At 39.1% G+C, this 18,266-nt stretch overlaps 1 protein-coding gene across 10 annotated transcripts in view; it reads left to right on the top strand.

Annotated features, from left to right (window-relative positions):
• The window catches only part of USP40 (ubiquitin specific peptidase 40), a 74,160-nt gene that overhangs the window by 31,805 nt on the left and 24,089 nt on the right, over positions 1–18,266 (top strand). For all 10 annotated transcript variants that reach the window (XR_013960650.1, XR_013960651.1, XR_013960652.1 and 7 more), the window contains 9 exons: positions 835–1,006; positions 2,894–2,978; positions 4,207–4,277; positions 4,958–5,274; positions 7,878–8,001; positions 9,622–9,679; positions 13,179–13,232; positions 13,875–13,963; positions 16,287–16,373. Coding sequence is in view for 7 of the 10 variants with exons in the window: in XM_080669252.1 (XP_080525378.1) it covers positions 835–1,006; positions 2,894–2,978; positions 4,207–4,277; positions 4,958–5,274; positions 7,878–8,001; positions 9,622–9,679; positions 13,179–13,232; positions 13,875–13,963; positions 16,287–16,373 (1,057 nt within the window). In the remaining 3 variants the exon portion in view is untranslated. The remainder of the gene's footprint in view (positions 1–834; positions 1,007–2,893; positions 2,979–4,206; positions 4,278–4,957; positions 5,275–7,877; positions 8,002–9,621; positions 9,680–13,178; positions 13,233–13,874; positions 13,964–16,286; positions 16,374–18,266) is intronic.

Here is an 18,266-nt window from a genome sequence, read left to right as displayed (position 1 = left end):
GCAGAGGTGTGTTCAACATTTTTATCATTGACTTGAATCTGGGGAGAAAATAGCAGGTAGATTGAATGGCAAGCCAAGATTAAAGGAAATCTCAAAAATCAAGACACTAAAAATTTAAAAACTTAAAAGAGTAAGATATCTTAAGGATGAAAAATAGCCTGCATGAGTGGTGTGGCTTAGTGGATGGTATTAAAAACAAACAAACAACAAAAACACACTTGAGATTTTAGTCATGTGGTCATCAAAAAAGCTGGTGCTGTCTTTGACCACATTAATAGACTGTGTCAGAAATACCTGGACAGTGGCAAAAGTCTCCTCCACTCTCCATTGGCCCGACTGCCTGGAGTAAATAGAGTGTTTGGCACAGTGCTTCAAGGCTGCTGCTGAGGACATTGAGCCTGGAGGGAGTAGTCTCAGGAGGATTATTAGATCAACCTCAGATATTTTAAGGAAGAATCTATGGAGCTAGTGGAAGTCAGGATGAATTAAAAGTTTGTAAACCTGATACTTCACAGTTATTAGGAGCAGGTTTCTAGCATTTTGTTTATAACTATAATCTCAGGATTGGAAGAGTTCGAGTGTCAGTATTCAGAATAACATTGCACAATGTACATTAAAATTCATTTTCCTTGAAATGCATGATAGAGCTGAAATTTTGCTATTTATTGAGAAGCTGAAATGAGTCATTTTGGAGCATGGAAGAAAATGATAATTATAATTACTTAGGTGGAATGGAGAACTTAATTTATATTGCAAAGCAAATATTTTTGGTTTGAAATGAAACTTGTGTTTGTAAGAACATAGCATTTATGTACTTTTTATGCTTCTTTAAAGGGAAGAATATGATTCTACAAACAATAACTTTGAATTGCATCTCCACCTGGGCCCTCATTATCATTTCTTCAATGGGGCCCTGCACCCAGTAGTCTCTCAAACAGAAAGCATGTGGGATTTAACCTTTGATAAAAGAAAAACTTTGGGAGATCTTCGACAATCAATATTTCAGGTAATTTAGCTGCACTTCCTCTTAATTTAGACATTATGGTCCATCTCAAGCTGGATTTCTTTTCAAAAATCCTATTTTAAGATATGACTAGTTATTTTTCAAAGCTGCTTAGGAAAATCGGCCAGTTCCATAGAGGGATGGCTCAGATGTTCTCCCCTCACTGGTCAGTCTTTTAGAGAGAGGCTTCTCTGCCAGGCAAGGTACAGTCCTGCAGAAACTTTGCAGGGGCAGAATCAAACTGGCATATTTTATTTTGGGGAAAGAGAGAGTACCAAGTTGTCTCTTTTTTGAAAAATAAATGTAAAAAGTGTTTTTAAAGGTAATGAAGAGATAAAGATAAGCATGTTGTCTAAAACTAAGAACTATTAAACAATTAAAAGCAGCTCACTAGTACCTTTCAGTACAGAATAGCATCCTATATAATAATCCTATATAATAAAAGGCTAATATGCAAATTGTCCCCTCGGGAGTTTGACTGCCCACTATGACATGTGCTGACCACCAGGGGGCTGTGCGGAATGAAGGAAGGCCCTGGCCAACCCTACTGTGCACGAATTTTGTGCACTGGGCCTCTGGCTTATTAATAAGATTGTTAAGTGAAGGAAAATACCTACTGATTTATAGTAAAACAAACATTGTCGTAATCATTGTTTCCAAATAATTTATCCAGTTGTATTTTAATGACAATAACAAGACTGCTCTTTATTTTACCCCCAGGGCTTTCATATTAATTATGTCATTTGGTTCTTTAACCTCCTGGGGACAAGCTAACCCCAAGATGAAGAGATTGTGATTTATATGTGATTGCCTGTGGTCAGACATCTAGTTAGTGGTGGAACTAGGATTCCTGTCCTGGTCTCTCTACTCTTTCTTCACCCCACACTACTTCCTGATCTAGGAAAAGGGAAACAGAAAATGTAAGCTTCTTTTTTTCTTTTCCAGAAATAATTGAATTTTCTGAAAAAATATTACTAAAATTATTAGTTTTCTTTTGACTTTCCTCCTTTTTGTACAAAGAAAAGCAAGCCAGTTTTTTTTTTTAACTTTAGTTTATTTGAATTATATTTAAATGTTGGATCAGCATCAGGATTTCTAAAATTGTCTAATATCTCTGAACTTTTGCATTAAAAGTTCATTTCGCAGCCAGTCCTGGCAGTGTTGATGAAGTGGAGTTGGGGATCTGACCCTAAGATGACATTAGGTGATAAATGAAAAGGACCTTTAAGTGCAGGTCTGTTGTCTTAGAAGCCAGCCACTGGCAAGAGTCTGTGAGATTGACAGTTAACTAATTGCTTATAAATATGAAATTTCTTCTTAAGAGAACTGTCTTGTGGTATTGTGGAGAGAGACTAAATAGAACTAATCCTTTGGGTGATTTTATTTCGTAGAAGCTACCACAGTCCCCAGAGTCTTGGATCTACAAACTTATAAAACAAACCCCCGATAATCTATTACACTGTTTAAATTTACAGGGGGAAGCATTCCTTTCAGGTGTTAGAGTCAATGCTGCTTTTTCTGAACAGCATTGATTAAATCATTTTGCTCTTTTGGACAGATTCCTGGCCTGGCATGTTGGTCAGTTTGCCTCTGATAAAAGTGGTCTTCCCCTAAGTTACCTAGAATTGTTTAGATGGTAGTTGTGCTCTTTGCGTATGCCAAGATTTTCCCATCACTAATGGGGGAGATTAACCATTTTAGATGTAACTGAATTAATAATGTGTGATATCTTCTTTCCCTACTTTCCCTGTTGAGTGGGATGGGATGGGAGTATTCATTTGTTTGCTCTCCGTATCTCCCACATATGTATACTGGCACATTACCTGTCTTATTTAATCTGGAAATGTGATATTTTTCCTTGTGCTCTTTTCTTTTACAAATATTCTGTAGCTGTTAGAATTTTGGGAAGGAGACATGGTCCTTAGTGTTGCAAAGTTTGTACCAGCAGGACTTCACGTCTATCAGACACTTGATGGTAAGATAAATATTAAGACACAGCAGTTCATTTTATATATTTATAGTTTTGTGGGGCTCATCTGTGATTTTCTACTCCCGGCCAGTCTTCCCTTCTACCTACTACTTTTTTTTTAATAAATTTTTTTTTTATTGTTGATAGTATTACCGATATCTCCCATTTCCTCCCCTTTTCCTCCCCCTCTTCTCAGCCCCTATCCCCACCCCCTACCCCAGGTCTTCACTACCCTATTGCCCGTGTCAATGGGCTATGCATATAAGTATGTAAGTTCCTTGGTTTATCTCTTCTCGTCCCTCCACCCCCACATCGAGGTTAACTATGTAATTTATCCAATTTATAATGTGTCCAATTTATGTAACATGTAAAATTTTGCTAACATGGAAACATTTTATATTTTCTGAAATTAAGGCTGCCTCTGTACCAAATTAATTTGTTAAAAGGCTTTGCAATTTTTTTTAATTGTTACCAGAGGATATGTTTTTATTGATGAGAGAGAGAGAAACATCGATCAGTTGCCTCCCATATGTATCTCGACTGGGGACTGAACCCACCACTTGGGTATATCCCCTGACCGGGAATCGAACCTGTAAACGTTGGTGTACAGGACAGTGCTCCAATCAACTGAACCACCAGCCAGGGTTATATAGCGTGATTTTTTACCCAACTCTTAGCTTCATATTTTGTAGCAAAACTAACAAATGTGCTTTGAAAGCTGAAAAGTATTTACTTCCTTTAAATAACAACAAAACAGTAATAATAGCAGTCACAGTGGTAACAGTTACTTTTGGCTTCACTCTGCCAAATACTAAGATAAGTGTTTTATATAAATTATCTCATTTGATTGTTACAAAATTCCTTTATCCCCATTTTATACATGAGAAAATTGAAGTGTAGAGACTTCACAAGTACACAAGGACGTAACAGTGATGGAGCTGGGACCATTTGATGCCTAATTCTTACTCCTGTTCACAGGGCCAAGCACAGTTGACTTCATATTAAACTCTTGTTTCCTGCTGTCATGCTCACAAAACTTATGCAGCAACATGGGGAAGTGCTTACATAAAGAAAAAACTGAAGAGTGTGATGGGAGGAATAAAGATAAAAGTGATATAATAAACATAATTACTACCTTAATTTTTCTTAATGGGAATGATTTTTCAAAAAAATATTTAGGTGTCTCAGCTCTTTCTTTAGATGAATGGTCTCACTGACTACCTCCTCACCCTAGGAGATGACCTGACACTGTGTGACCTTGAAATTGCTGACGAGGAAGACATCTTTGTATGGAATGGAGTGGAGGTAAGAAAGTATTGAAGAAATATTCATGATAGTTTTGGATTTTTTAAGTCATTGTAATGAAATTTTATTCAGCATATGTGAAGGCAATTAGGTATTAGAAAACTACTGAAATACTTAATAAATTTTAGGTACAGTCAGTAGTAGTTATGCGTTAAAGAGATATTTATTGAGCACCTCCACTTTGCCAGGCTAGGTGTCAGAAACTAAGTACAAAGATTCAGGTTTCATGGTGTAACTGCACTAAGTGCTGGGGGCGGGGTGTCTGTGCATATTCCCTGTGGTAACTTAGAAGAGGGCGAATAGCTCTGTTGAATTAGGGAGTAGAGGTGACTTGTAAGAGCAGAGTGAATTTTCTAAGTCAGGAAAGGGTGAGGAACATCTCAGCCACTCAGTGAGCTCTCCCTGGTCCATCACACTTATTCCCGAGGCTTCATTACCACCCCCGAGGACTCATACATCTCTGTCCCCACTCAAGATTTCTCTCCTAAAAAATAAAAGGCAGCTAAGAGAAAGTTTCAAATGAAATATATAAGGTTATTTTTCTGATACTTAAAAGACATTTGTGAAAACTTCACTTGGAAAAAATGAGAATTATTCTGCAAGAGGAGTCTTCTATTACTATGTTGACTTCATGTTGGCAAATGTAAACTATACTAATGGTTGTCTTGACATTATTGTAGGTTGGTGGAATCCAGATTCCTACTGGTAGTGACTGTGAACCTCTGCTTTTAAATGTTCTTCATCTGGCAACTGGCAGTGAAGAGTGTCAGCAGTTGGTAGAATCTCCACAGGTCTTCCCAGCTAATGCAGAAGTGGGCACAGTATTCACAGCCTTAGCAATGCCAGGAGGTGTCATCTTTACCAGCAATACTGAATCTGTAGGTGGAGAGAACTGGACTGCCATTCCCAAGGAGGACTTGAAGAAGACCTTCAGAGAACAAGGCCTCAGAAATGGAAGCTCAATTCTGATTCAGGATTCCAGTAATGATAATAATAGGTAACTCGATGAAAAAAATTTAAGTTATTTAAATTAGAGAACTATATCTTAGAACTCTAAAGCTTTATTTTACTAAGTGTTAAATGTTTCTTTTTATTTCCAGACATTGTGTTCTGTATTTTGTAAGGAATGTTCTAGGTTAGGCAAGTTGGAGAAAAAATGATATTATAATCTGATATCGAAATAATATAGATGTAGACAAGATACAATCAAGATTAGTTGGCTATAAAGCAGAATCCTATCTGAGGAATTCTGATTAACGCTCCTTATAAAATTGAAGACATATTCTCACAAAGTTTGTTCCTGAAATTTTTTTTTTAAATATATTTTATCGACATCTTACAGAGAGGAAGGGAGAGAGTTAGAAACATTGATGAGAGAGAAACATCGATCAGCTGCCTCCTGCACACCTCCCACTGGAGATGTGCCCACAACCAAGGTACATGCCCCTGACCAGAACAGAACCCGGGACCCCTCAGTCCGCAGGCTGACGCTCTATCCACTGAGCCAAACCGGTTTTGGCGTTCCTGAAATTTTTTATGAGAATTATATGAAGATTATAGCTAAATTTACCTATTTTGTCACAAAATTCCCACATGGCAATTCAGCTTTTCATCACAGTCCTTTCTATGACTCTTGAGCTCCTCCCAGCTGCCTGCATAGGGCAGTTACAGAGGGTACTATGCCCGCGATTCCATAAGTTGCGTTTGGAACCCAGAAACACTGCCTCTCTTCATTTTTGTTATCCATGTCGTGACACTGGCAGTGGTCCTCAAACTACGGCCCGTGGGCCACATGTGGCCCGCCGAGGACATTTATCCGGCCCGCCGGGTGCCACTGCCTGTCCTGCTTAGCAGCTGACGCGTCCTGGGCCCGCAGTGCGCATAGGAATTTGTTCATAGTTTTTTTTTAAAACTATAGTCCGGCCCTCCAACGGTCTGAGGGACAGTGAACTGGCCCCCTGTTTAAAAAGTTTGAGGACCCCTGCTGTAGAGTGTCAGTTTCTATAGTCATTGTGTCACATACTGTAACTCCCCCCCCCCCACCACCACCAAATTCCACATATAGGAGACTTTAGGTTACAAACCTAGTCAGTTCCCTGCTTCATCAGTGCTGTGAATATACTTAGATTACAGAGCCTCTGTATTATTTAGTGGCTGCGACACAGAGGAGCATTTGTGATTATGCTTATTTTGTGTAACATTTATCATTGTTATTCTTTTGGGTAAGTGTTTGCCAGACATTTACTTCCCCACCATGTGTATCTAATTAAAAAGTTTATTATGTATTTCTTTTTTAAAAGTAATACACTTATTAGGACTTGGGAAACACAGAACTGAAGACTGCAGACTGGCAACAGTGCCACTGCACCTCCCAAGCATGTCAGTCATTGTTAGCTTTCCTGTTTGAGCTCAGATCATTGGTTTTTTTGTTTTGAAGGTTTTTTTCTTTTTGAACATGCCAGTCATTTTGTAGATAGCTATATCCTGCTTTCCCCATGTTTGTAGACTCTTCATAAAACTCATTCTACATAAGAATTAGTGTTGATGTTACAGTATACCCAGCTGCTCCTGTGGGAGGCAGTACAGGTAGTGGGTAAGGACAAGGGCTGTGGAACCAGCTGCCTGGATCTGTTTCCAGCTTATCACCTCCTAACAGTGTGACCATGGGCAAGTTACTTCATCTCTCTCTGCTCAATTTCTTCTTCTGTAAAAAGGGGATAATAATTAGTACCAACTTCATAGAGGTGTAAGTATTGAAAGGGTTAAGTGCTTACAAAGTGTGCACATAGTGAGTGCTGAATATTTTAGCTAGCATCATCATCGTCATTGTCATCATCAGCTTTTCACTATTTTAAGGGTTTCTTTGTATTTAGGATTGCTAATTTCAGGTGGGGTCCAAATAGGAATAACTGAAATAAAGAGTAGATTGTGTTTCAGGGCTCTGATACGCACTCCCAAAGAGGACTTCCACTAGCCATTCAGTGCCTCCATGTGAGTTAGAAAGAAGTCACTTCTTCCTTAAGATTCTTTACCTACTACCTGTAGGAAAGGCTTGTTAGAACAAGACACTCTACTGCCATCTACTATCATAAAATAGCACTGTATAATAAAAATACAAATATTCAGTGTGTGTCATATAAGCGATACCCCTTAGCTGTGGCACTTTGATGCAGTGTCGGTCTGCACAACTGTACATGGCTGTCCTGTTATTAAATCGAAATCCTGTGGGTGGGCCTTGCGCACAGCTGCTCTTAAAGCCCTCCTGCTGATATAAGTGTGCAGGCAGAAGTCAACAGCTGGTTGTTCAATTACAACAGTTCTCTTTGAAAAGTGTGGCAACAAATTGTTTGTCTAAGTCAAAGAATATCTGAGTCACTAATATAGACTCCATAGAATACTGCCTGACACTGTCCTAAAAAGATAGTCAACTTTAATAAACCCAGCTCAGTAGAAATTGGTCACCTTCAGTGAGTCACATTAAGGGACAGAGGCAGAATTTTAGAAGTGGTGCCTGAGAAACAGTATTGATATTCTGATTCTTCCTGATCCATAAAAGTGCTGTGTAAAGACACTTTTTTTAAAAACATCTTTTACCTACAGTTTGTTGACCAAACGAGGGAAATGGATCACTAGCGTGAATGAGGTCGACTGGGTCCAAGTTAATAATTTATGTCAATTAGAATCTGAAGAGGAGCAAGTTAAAATATCAGCAACTGTTAACACAGTGAGTAGATTATAATTAAAGTTTAGTTGATAGTGTTTTAGTTAACAATTTTATTTAGAAAACAATACCTTACTCTTTCAGAAAAGTTTCAGACTTCTAAATCCTAAGAAATCAATATTTTATTTTTAATATTTGATTATTGCTTGTTTACTTATTATTAGTCTTTGGCATATCTCAAGAAAATATGTGCCTTTTTTCCCCCTCCAAAGCCTAGAATTAGAAAGTGGGCGTTAGGTATTTAACTGGAATGAAATCCTCTGGCTTTGTTGTCAAATATATAATGCTATATCAAAATAAGAATATATATTTATCTTTATCAAAATGTGAAGTGCTGTTTTCAAGGGTCATTTTGGTAATTTTTAAAACAGGTATATATGTTTTGTGTTATGTTGTTTTTGTTAAGTTTAACTGAAATTGCTCTACATTATACTCTGTGCTCTATATCAGCGGTTGCCAACTGGTGGTCCGCGAGGTCTGAAAGGTTGGTGACTGCTGGTTTAAAGAAACCTTTGGAGCAGCAGTCGCCAACTGGTGGTCTGTGAGGTCTGAAAGGTTGGCGACCACTGCTATATAAAAAGCCACCCTCTCTTTAAAAGGGCGTCCTCCAGTCTTTCATTTGAAGATACTAGTTTCCTTAAACATTATTTCAGAAAACATCTTTTTTTATTTATGTAGTCTCAATTCATTGCTTTTTTTCTATAACATTAAAAGAACCATTAGAATGATTTCTTTTCTGTGAGTATTATGATTTCTTAAGGTGCATTCATATTTGTTGGTATAGTAAAGGGGACAGTTTAAGACCTACCACCCTGACCCTAAGTGGGAGACTTTGGTGAAGTCCCTGAGCCTTCTTAGCACAGTGTGGGGCACTGGTGGGAGGGTAGAGTGGATCTCTGACATCAGTTTTACCCCTAAATTTCCACAGTTTTATGCCTTAGAGCAGCAGTTGCCAAACGGTGGTCCACCGATCACTGGTGGTCCATGAGGTCCAAAAGGTTGGTGACCGCTGGCTTAAGGAAACCTTTGGAGCAGCAGTCGCCAGCCAGCGGTCGCCAGCCACTGGTGGTCTGTGAGGTCCGAAAGGTTGGTGACCGCTGCCCTAGAGGCAGTTAGCCTAAACTAAAATGAAAAAGAAAACAGGTCTAAAATAAAGTAATTTAAACATTTTAAACAGTGCCCTTGGGTTAGTATTATATGTTTTTATATAAGTTATGCTTATTGGCACTGAATATATCATTCTTAACATAAAGAAAGGTGATGACCTGAAATTTCTTTTGTTTCCTCTCATCAAAAAGGTTATTGGTTTGTCAGTTTTTTTTTGTTTTTTCTAGCTAGAATTGTTTCTCTGATTCTCTATAGGAGTCCTTTCTGTTCCAGTTAACATCAGGTTGGTAAAAACTTGACTATTAAAATCTAAGTGGTTGTGTTTTTTTTTGACTTTGTAGAAGAGAGAAAATGAATTTCAGGGATGAAAAAAATTTTTTTTAAGTAGGCAAAAACTACCAAATATCAGGTAATTAATAATTCAATCTGTACATGCACACACTGACAATCTCCACTTTCTTATTCTCCCACTGTTTTCAACTTATACACAGTCATTAGTTTATTTCTCTATTTTAGGTGGTGTTTGATATTCGAATTAAAGCCATAAAGGAATTAAAATTAATGAAGGAATTAGGTAATTATTTATGTTTGCTTTTGGTTTTGGGGTTCAATTTAGTTTTATTTTTAATTGAAAAAATTATGGGAGAGTACACAAAATAATTTAGGGAAAACTCATGCACCTACCACCCAAAATGGACAGATGTTAACATTTTGTCATGTGTTTGTTTTTGTTTGAAACATTACAAAGTCCTCTATGTCCTCCTCAGACCTACTCTCTCTCACTCCCCAGTTGCAGCCACTATATCTGATTTGGGTGTGTGTCTAGTCTATGGACTCATATTGTATATATTATGTTCCCTTATATATGTTTATGTGTATATTGTGTTTTTACACTTACCTAAATTATGATACTGAGTATAGCATTCTATAAATTCACTATTTACTCAGCATTGGATTTTCTTTAACAGTTTTTTATTGAGGTATAGTGTACATGCCATCAAATACCCGTTTGAAGCATAATTCAGTGATTGTTAGTTAAGGTATAGAGTTGTACCACAAACACTGTAATTGAATGTTAGAACATTTCCATCACTCCAAAACAATCCCTCATTCGTATTCACATTCTGAGCCCCTGATGACCACTCACCTACTTTCTGTCTGTCTAGATTTGCTTTTCTGGACATTTCATGTAAATGGAACCATATAATAAGTTGTTTTTTATGTCTGGCTTCTTTCACTTAGCAATCCATTTTTTGATTCATCCGTGATTTACCATGTATCAGTAATTTGTTCCTTTTCCTAGTATTCCATTCTATGAATTGTTACATTTTGTTTATTCATTTACCAGTTGATTGATTCATTCACTTTTTGGCTTTTATGAATAGTGTGCTATAAACCAGCAGTCGCCAACCTTTTGGACCTCGCGGACCACCAGTGGTTGGCGACCACTGGTTGGCGGACCACTGCTATAAACACTGTCTTTGTGTGGACATGTGTTTTTGTTCTTTTCGGTAGATATGCAGGATTGGAATTGCTGGGTCAAATGGCAAATTTATGTTTAGCTTTATAAGAAGTTGCCATACTATTTTCCAAAGTGGCTGAACCAGTAATATGTCAGGGCACTATTGGCACTAGTTGTAATTGTATTTTTTATTATAGCCATTCTAGTGAATATGAATTGGTATATCATGGTGTGTTCAATTGTATTTTCCTTATGCAATGATGGTGAGCATGTTGATATGCTATTGTCCATTTGTATATCCTAAGAATTCTATTAAAAAGCTACTAGAAATAATAAGTTTAATAGGAATTCAAATCATATACAAAAGTCCATTGTATGTTTACCTACTAGTAACAAAAACAAATGGAATATGAAATTAAGAAAACACTTAGAATAAGATATCATAAAATACTTGGGGATAAAATTAACAAAATGTGTGCAAGACCTGTACACTGAAAACTAGGGAACATTGCTGTAAAAAATAAAAATGACCTGAATAAATGGAGCAATGAAGAGACAATATTGCTAAGAGGCTAATTCTCTCAAAATTAATTTGTGGATCCAATGCAATCTCACTCAAAATCCTAGAAGGTGGTTTTTTTTTGGGGGGGGGGGGGAGGCGTAGAATCAATGGAAAATTATCCTTGGGTGAGGATTAACAATAAAAAAATATGTATTAGAATTATATGCTAGTTTCAAATGACTATAATATAGGCTACAGAACTCAGGAATCTCAGAAAGAGATTCTGCCAATGTCTAATAAAATTAGAACTTCTAAGATCCGTGCCATTCTTTCTCTCTCAGAAGGCTCCACCCTCCCAACCTCCCCACTTCATGTCCAACTTTGTAAGAATTCTGATTGGACCAAAGCTGGTGTGCTCCTTCCCACAAAACAGGAATTTGCATCCTCAAAAATAGGGCACACCTGCCCTACTCCATTTAATGGGCATAAAAAAATCACCCTAACATTTTAAAGAGGCAGTCTCTGCAAAGTTCCTATGTGCACAAGTTTCAGTTATCACAGTTTATTATATAACACTAGAGGCCCGGTGCATGAAAATTCATGCACTGGGGGTGGTTCCCTCAGCCCAACCTGCCCCCTCTCACAGTCTGGGAGCCCTCAGGGGATGTCCTACTGACAGCTTAGGCCCACTCCCTCTGCGGAAGGCAACCAGGAGGATCAGGGGAAGGCACTGCCCCCATCACCCCACTGCTGCTGCCAAAGCCAGCTGCTGCAGGGGCTGCTGACCCTCGGCCCTCACTTCTTAGTGCAGGCCCCGCTCCCCGCCCACTTGTGTGTGGGGGGCAATCTGGGGCCAGGCCGGCTAAGGGAGGGGCTGTGGGAGGTGGAGGCACCTGGGTCACACCCTGTCCAGCCTCTGTGGAGGCTCCAGGACTGTGGGACGCCCCGCCTCTCCCAGCACCCACCTCTGTGAACGGAGGGGCCGCATGGTGGCAGGTGGGACTGGCCCACCTCTCCCAGCGCCCGCCTCTGCGGACAGAGGGATCACGCAGCGCGCATGGGACTGGCCCTGGCCCTCTGCGCCGCTGCCTCTCCTGCGCCACCAGCCCTTGGCCCTTGCAGCTGCTGCGGCTTTGTCCAGAAGGACTTCTGGAAGACATCCAGTCTAATTAGCATATTACCCTTTTATTAGTATAGATTAGTTACCCAGAAACACAGTTCAAATTCCAGCTACCACTGGATTTAACCGCATAATTGCGTAAAGCACAAACTTGGCTCCCAGCTTCAGTCTGCAGATCACTACAGAAATAACAAATGTACATCACTGCATGTCTGATCATTAATTTCACCACACAGACAGCAGAGTGTATATAGTTCATTGCCTCATTTCTCCCAGTGGTAAACCCATGTGACATTTTATAAGGACAAGTCATCAAACTGGCCAACCAAGAGGAAAGTGCAGCAAAGAAACAAAGCACATGGAGTGATAGAAGAAATAGCTGACATGGGGGTGTTGACATGCAGTCATTCAAGAGACTAGCCACGCAGGTGGAGGAACTTAATGAATGGGCACTTATCCACAGAAGTGAGGACCGTGGTTGTGACAGAAAGAATGAAGCTGTCCCAGGAGAAGTGATGCTGGCAAAAAAAAAAGTTCATATTAAAGGAGCTCTTGGGCATATTTCATGAGGTTGAAAGCACAAAATGTAAAATAGTGGAAGCTGATCCAAACTTAGAAATCTGAGTATGACAGTTTGCTTTGAAAAGAAAAGATGCTCACTGTGTAGCATAAGTCACATGAGTAGCTGAAGAAAGCAAGCCCTGTTTATTGACATATTTTGTACAAAGAAATAACATCTTTTAAAGGGCAAGAAAATTGTAATTTTTCTCACTGTTAAGATTGCTTTGCATAGTTTCAGCTTGCAAGGCATTCTTACAGTCCTGTGCTACTGCAGTACAAAGTGAAGACTGCTGTACTTGTTTTCTGGTTGTTGGGGGAAGGAGGGTTTGTTTTCGTTTTAGCTTATCGTAGCTTCCTGCTAATTAACACAGTAGAGGCTCTTTAGTTTTCTTTCTTTGGTGCACTGACCAGCTTCTTCTTACTTGTAGCTGAGAACAGCTGTTTGAGACCTATTGATAGAAATGGGAAACTTCTTTGTCCAGGTAAATCTTTGTGGTAGCTTTCAAAAGCTGACACATATTCATGCTATCTAACTTTCTTAACACTTTTACTTTAAATTATAGCTTCCAATACCTAATAGTCTTTAATTACCTTTTAGAAATTGATTTATAGGACATACTTTCATCCAGGTGTCTTACTCATGTGTTATAGAATATCTTAACCAAAATTCAAATACTTCTGTTTTGAAACAGCTGTCTTTCTGATTAGCTGATCCTCATTTTAGTCATGGTTTTAATCTACTTGTATCCTTATAGATTTATTGTCAGTTTTTTTAATTTGCTAACTTTATTGAGATATCTATTATGGAATAGGGTCTTCTAACCTCTGTAACTCTTGTTGTCATTAGACGTAATTGAGTCTAATTATTAATAGTAGACTCTAGAATATTCCTAGTCACCTCTTATGTCTTAGCATTGTCGTACAGATAACAGGAATAATATATTCTAGCATTTGGAAATATAAAATCAAACATAGCGATAATATGTATAACCCTTTTGCATAGAGTGCTACTTTTTCTTTCTAGACATTCTTGATTTTCAAAAGAAAAATTGATTGCAGTATAGTATTTTGCCCAGAAAGGTAGGAATGAATAATATTCATTCTGTTATAAAAAATTTTTGTAGTGCCAGACAGTTATACGTTGAAGGAAGCAGAATTGAAGATGGGGAGTTCACTGGGACTCTGTCTTGGAAGAGCACCAACTTCCTCTCAGGTAACATGAGATCGCCTGGCCACCAAACCACCTTCCCACAGTCAGTTCTTCACTTTATAATTCACTAGAGGCCCAGTGCACGAATTCGTGCACCAGTGAGGTCCCTCATCCTAGCCTACGGGATTGGGCCCAAACCGGCTCTCCGACATGCCCCGAGGGGTCCTGGATTGTGAGAGGGCGCAGGCCAGGCCAAGGGACCCCACCGCTGCATGGTCAGGACTGGGGAGGGACGTGGGAGGTTGGCCAGCTGGGGAGGGACCATGGGAGGGCTCCAGGGCATGTCCGGCCGTCTTGCTCAGTCTTGATCGGCTGTACCCCAGCATCAAGCTAACCTACCGTTTGGAACGTCTGCCCCCTGATAGTCAGTGCAAATCATAGCAACTGGTCGACCGGTCAACTGTCTGCCCCCTGGTGGTCAGTGCACATCATAGGGAGCGGTTGCACGGCATTAGCATATCATTAGCATATTATGCTTTGACGGGTTGAAGGGATGACCAGACACTTAGCATATTAGGCTTTTATTATATAGCATAACTTAACTATTGCAGTAAAACTAATTCTTAAACATTTTATTTTCCTTAAATGATACCTTTTATTTTAGGAATATCCATATAGTTCTCTGTGTTTAAATAAAAAATATTAGCCTGGCCAGGGTTGCTCAGTTGGTTTAGTGTCATCCAGTGCACCAAAAGGTCGCCAGTTAGATTCCCGGTGAGGGCACATGGCTGGGTTGCAGGTCGATTTCCAGGTCAGGGCATGTGCGGAAGGCAAGTGATCAATGTTTCTCTCACACATCCAAGTTTCTCTCTCTTCCTTCCTCTCTCTAAGCACGTCCTTGGGTGAGAATAAAAAAAAATTATAGCCCTAACTGGTTTGGCTCAGTGGATAGAGCGTCAGCCTGCAGACTCAAGGGTCCCAGGTTTGATTCTAGTCAAGGGCATGTACCTTGGTTGCGGGCACATCCCCAGTGGGGGGTGTGCAGGAGGCAGCTGATGGATGTTTCTAACTCTCTATCCCTCTCCCTTCCTCTCTGTAAAAAATCAATAAAATATATTTTAAAAAATTGTAAATAAAAAATACTATGTCAAAGCATAGTCATAAGATTCTTTTTCTGTGAAAACTGGTTAAGGGGAATCTTATGGCTACCAGTTTCAACCATATTTCAGAAATTCTGAAATGTGCCCTTTTCCCCCCAACTTTTAACATCTGTGAGATTAGACTGCATCTTTTGTCCATGGCATCCTACAGTTGTAGCCAGCACTCTGTTTTCTTTTTTCATGGTACATAAAGCAATGAGTAATAGCTAATTAAATTTTAGATTTAATGAAATACAGAATATTAATTCTGGATGTAATTTCTCTACAATAATATAATAATCTCACAACAGCTTGGTCTTTATCAGTATTCATTTCCTGTATAAATACCATCTGTTTGACTTTGCCAGAAGCCCTACCTATTTAGTAAACTTTCATTACAGTCCCAAAGTCATATTTATGTCCTTACTGTTAAGACTGTGCCGAGGTTAGCTGGTACATATCAGGAACCCTCTGTCTGGATCCACTTCATTCGTTTTCCAGCCACCTCTCTTTAATTTCTTCTTCCCTGAACTTGAGTACAAGCTGGAGAAGGAAAACGTGACATGTGAAGTTGAGTTACAAAGGAAAGTAGGCCCGGCCAGTGTTGCTCAGTGGTTGAGCATCCACCTATAAATCAGGAGGTCATGGTTCGATTCCCTGTCAGGGCACATGCCTGGGTTGCAGGCCCGATCCACCATAAGGGGCATGCCGGAGACAGCCGATCGATGATTCTGTCATCATTGACATTTCTCTCTCTCCTTTCTGAAATCAATAAAAATATATATTTTAAAAATGGAAGGAAAATAAGGCTCTAAGCAGCTGAATTGACAAGAGATCAGACTTACATTTTTCCTGTAGAGTCTTGGGAATCATAGTATATGGACAGTAAATAAGGTCACAACCAAATGATTCAGAGAAAAACACTGTTATGCTTATAGTGTATAGTAATTGCAAGTCCCTTTGAGGAATGACCAAGAAAGATGGAGCTCATGGAAGAATAAATAATATCTGTGAGAGATGTTTTTAGGAGTAAAAACATTGGTGATGAAGCATCTTACATTTCTAGGTAGTTGAGATTATTTAAATTAACATTAAATTACCCAACGTAGTCTTGTTTTTTCATAATTTGAGATTTTTATTGAAGTTTCATGGACTACATGAAACTTTTCTTTTTTGGAAGTAAATAATACATTTGTAGAATTTTAAAATTTAGATTGAGTTGCATTCATACTCTGTCTTGATCCTAGCTGTTCCTGTTTTTCGCTATGGGGAGTGATATCCAGCCTGGGTCAGAGATGGAAATCATAGTAGAAGAAACAATCTCTGTGAGAGAAGTAAGTTATTTTACTTGGGGGAGAAGGGGAGTCTCTGGGTGTCTGATATGGGGAACAGGAATAATGTGTATTAGGATTTCGAGGTCCTAAGGCTAGGGGTTTACATAATATACTTTAAATAATTGTACCCACTAAAGGAGTAGTTGTGGGAGCTTGAAAATTGGTGAGCCAACTGGAATTTTACATTAGATTACTTTTTATTATTATCAATAATCTTGTTGATTGTAGAAATTTGGGATATGGAAAAATAGATTTTTAAAAAACGTTAAAACCCCTCATCATCCCTTATCTCAGTAATATGAAAATTGTGGCATATTTCCTTTGTTTTCACTTTATATACGTACACAGTTACATACACAGGTAGAAATGTGAGTGTGTATGTGTGTGTGTGTGTTTGTGTGTGTGTGATAAAGCAAACACATGACTATGTGGGTGTCCTGAGAACTGGGACTTTCAATGTGGGAAATGGACAGACAGAAAGACAGCAGTGTGGGTAAGTGAAGCCTGTACTTTGAATTTGAATTAGAAGAGTCAAATAAACTTGCTGTATTTTTTCTTTGAACAAATATTTTTCTACTTCCTCCTGAAACAGCCTAGAAACAATGACTAGCCTAGCCATAGTGAGCCCCCAGACTGTGGTTGCTAGCTACCATTTCCTACAAGAAGGAACCAGGGCTCTGTGTCTAGGTCAGGAAAGTGTAAGATGAGCCTGCAGCATCTTGTCAGAACAGAAAGAAGGGAAGCCAGCAAAGATGACTGGCGTTAGCAAAGAAACACAGAAGCCAACTTGAAGAGGCTGCCTCTGGTCAAAGATGAGACAGCTTGGCCGAAACCGGTTTGGCTCAGTAGATAGAGCGTCGGCCTGCGGACTGAAGGGTCCCGGGTTTGATTCCGGTCAAGGGCATGTACCTTGGTTGCGGGCACATCCCCAGTGGAAGGTGTGCAGGAGGCAGCTGATCGATGTTTCTCTCCCATCGATGTTTCTAGCTCTCTATCCCTCTCCCTTCCTCTCTGTAAAATATCAATAAAATACATTTAAAAAAAGAAAAAAAGAAGATGAGACAGCTTGGACCTCAGTGGGAATGGTCATGAAAGTTGGCTGGTACATATCAAGTCTATGAGTTCATATGACCCTAAAAATGCCATCTTCATTAGGTACCGATGGGTAACCAAGTGGATGCTTGGGAACCATAAAGGAAAGAATCAAGCATTTGTCCTGTTTTTGTTTTACAGACTATACTGCAGGGCAACTAGACAGATAACAGGTTTTAAAATAATCCCAGCTAATAAAAAGAAGAATTTTAAACTATCAGTTTTTTAATTCTGAATGACATCTGAAGACAATGATCCTAAAAACCTGCTCACAACCCAAAAAGGACAACACTCAGGCATTATAGAAGTTTAACACTACCCATGCTTTTCTTGCCCCCCAAAACCCCCAAACAACCTGAATCTGACCAAACCTAGAAGTACAGTCAGCACAGTCCAAAAGTGGAAAACTCCTCTTCAAGAAATCAGCTACAGGGGAGAGGGCCTGTAGGTTAAAAGATCTTGTCTCAGGAGAAACAGCAAGCAGGGCAGGTTGTGGACTTCATTTGGCCCTTGATTAAAACCAGAACTCTAATAATGGTTTGGAAGAAAGGGAAATTTGAACACTGACTAGATAATTTTTATTAAAGAATTCTTAATTTTTTTAAAATGCCCTCATTGTTTTAGGGTGTCTTTTTTAAAGAATGTTTATCTTTCCATAAATATTAATAAATACTATATGATACCTGACATTTGCTTCAAAAGAATCTGGGATACAAGATGAGAAGTGGGTTGGGGTACTGACAAGCACGATTGGCTGCAGCAGTGATTGAGACTTGAGGGTCCTCATGTGGCTAAAGAGTT

Source organism: Plecotus auritus (genome assembly GCF_963455305.1).
Source record: "Plecotus auritus genome assembly, chromosome: 5".
Taxonomy (NCBI): Eukaryota; Metazoa; Chordata; class Mammalia; order Chiroptera; family Vespertilionidae; genus Plecotus; species Plecotus auritus.
This window is presented reverse-complemented; position numbering and strand designations above follow the sequence as displayed.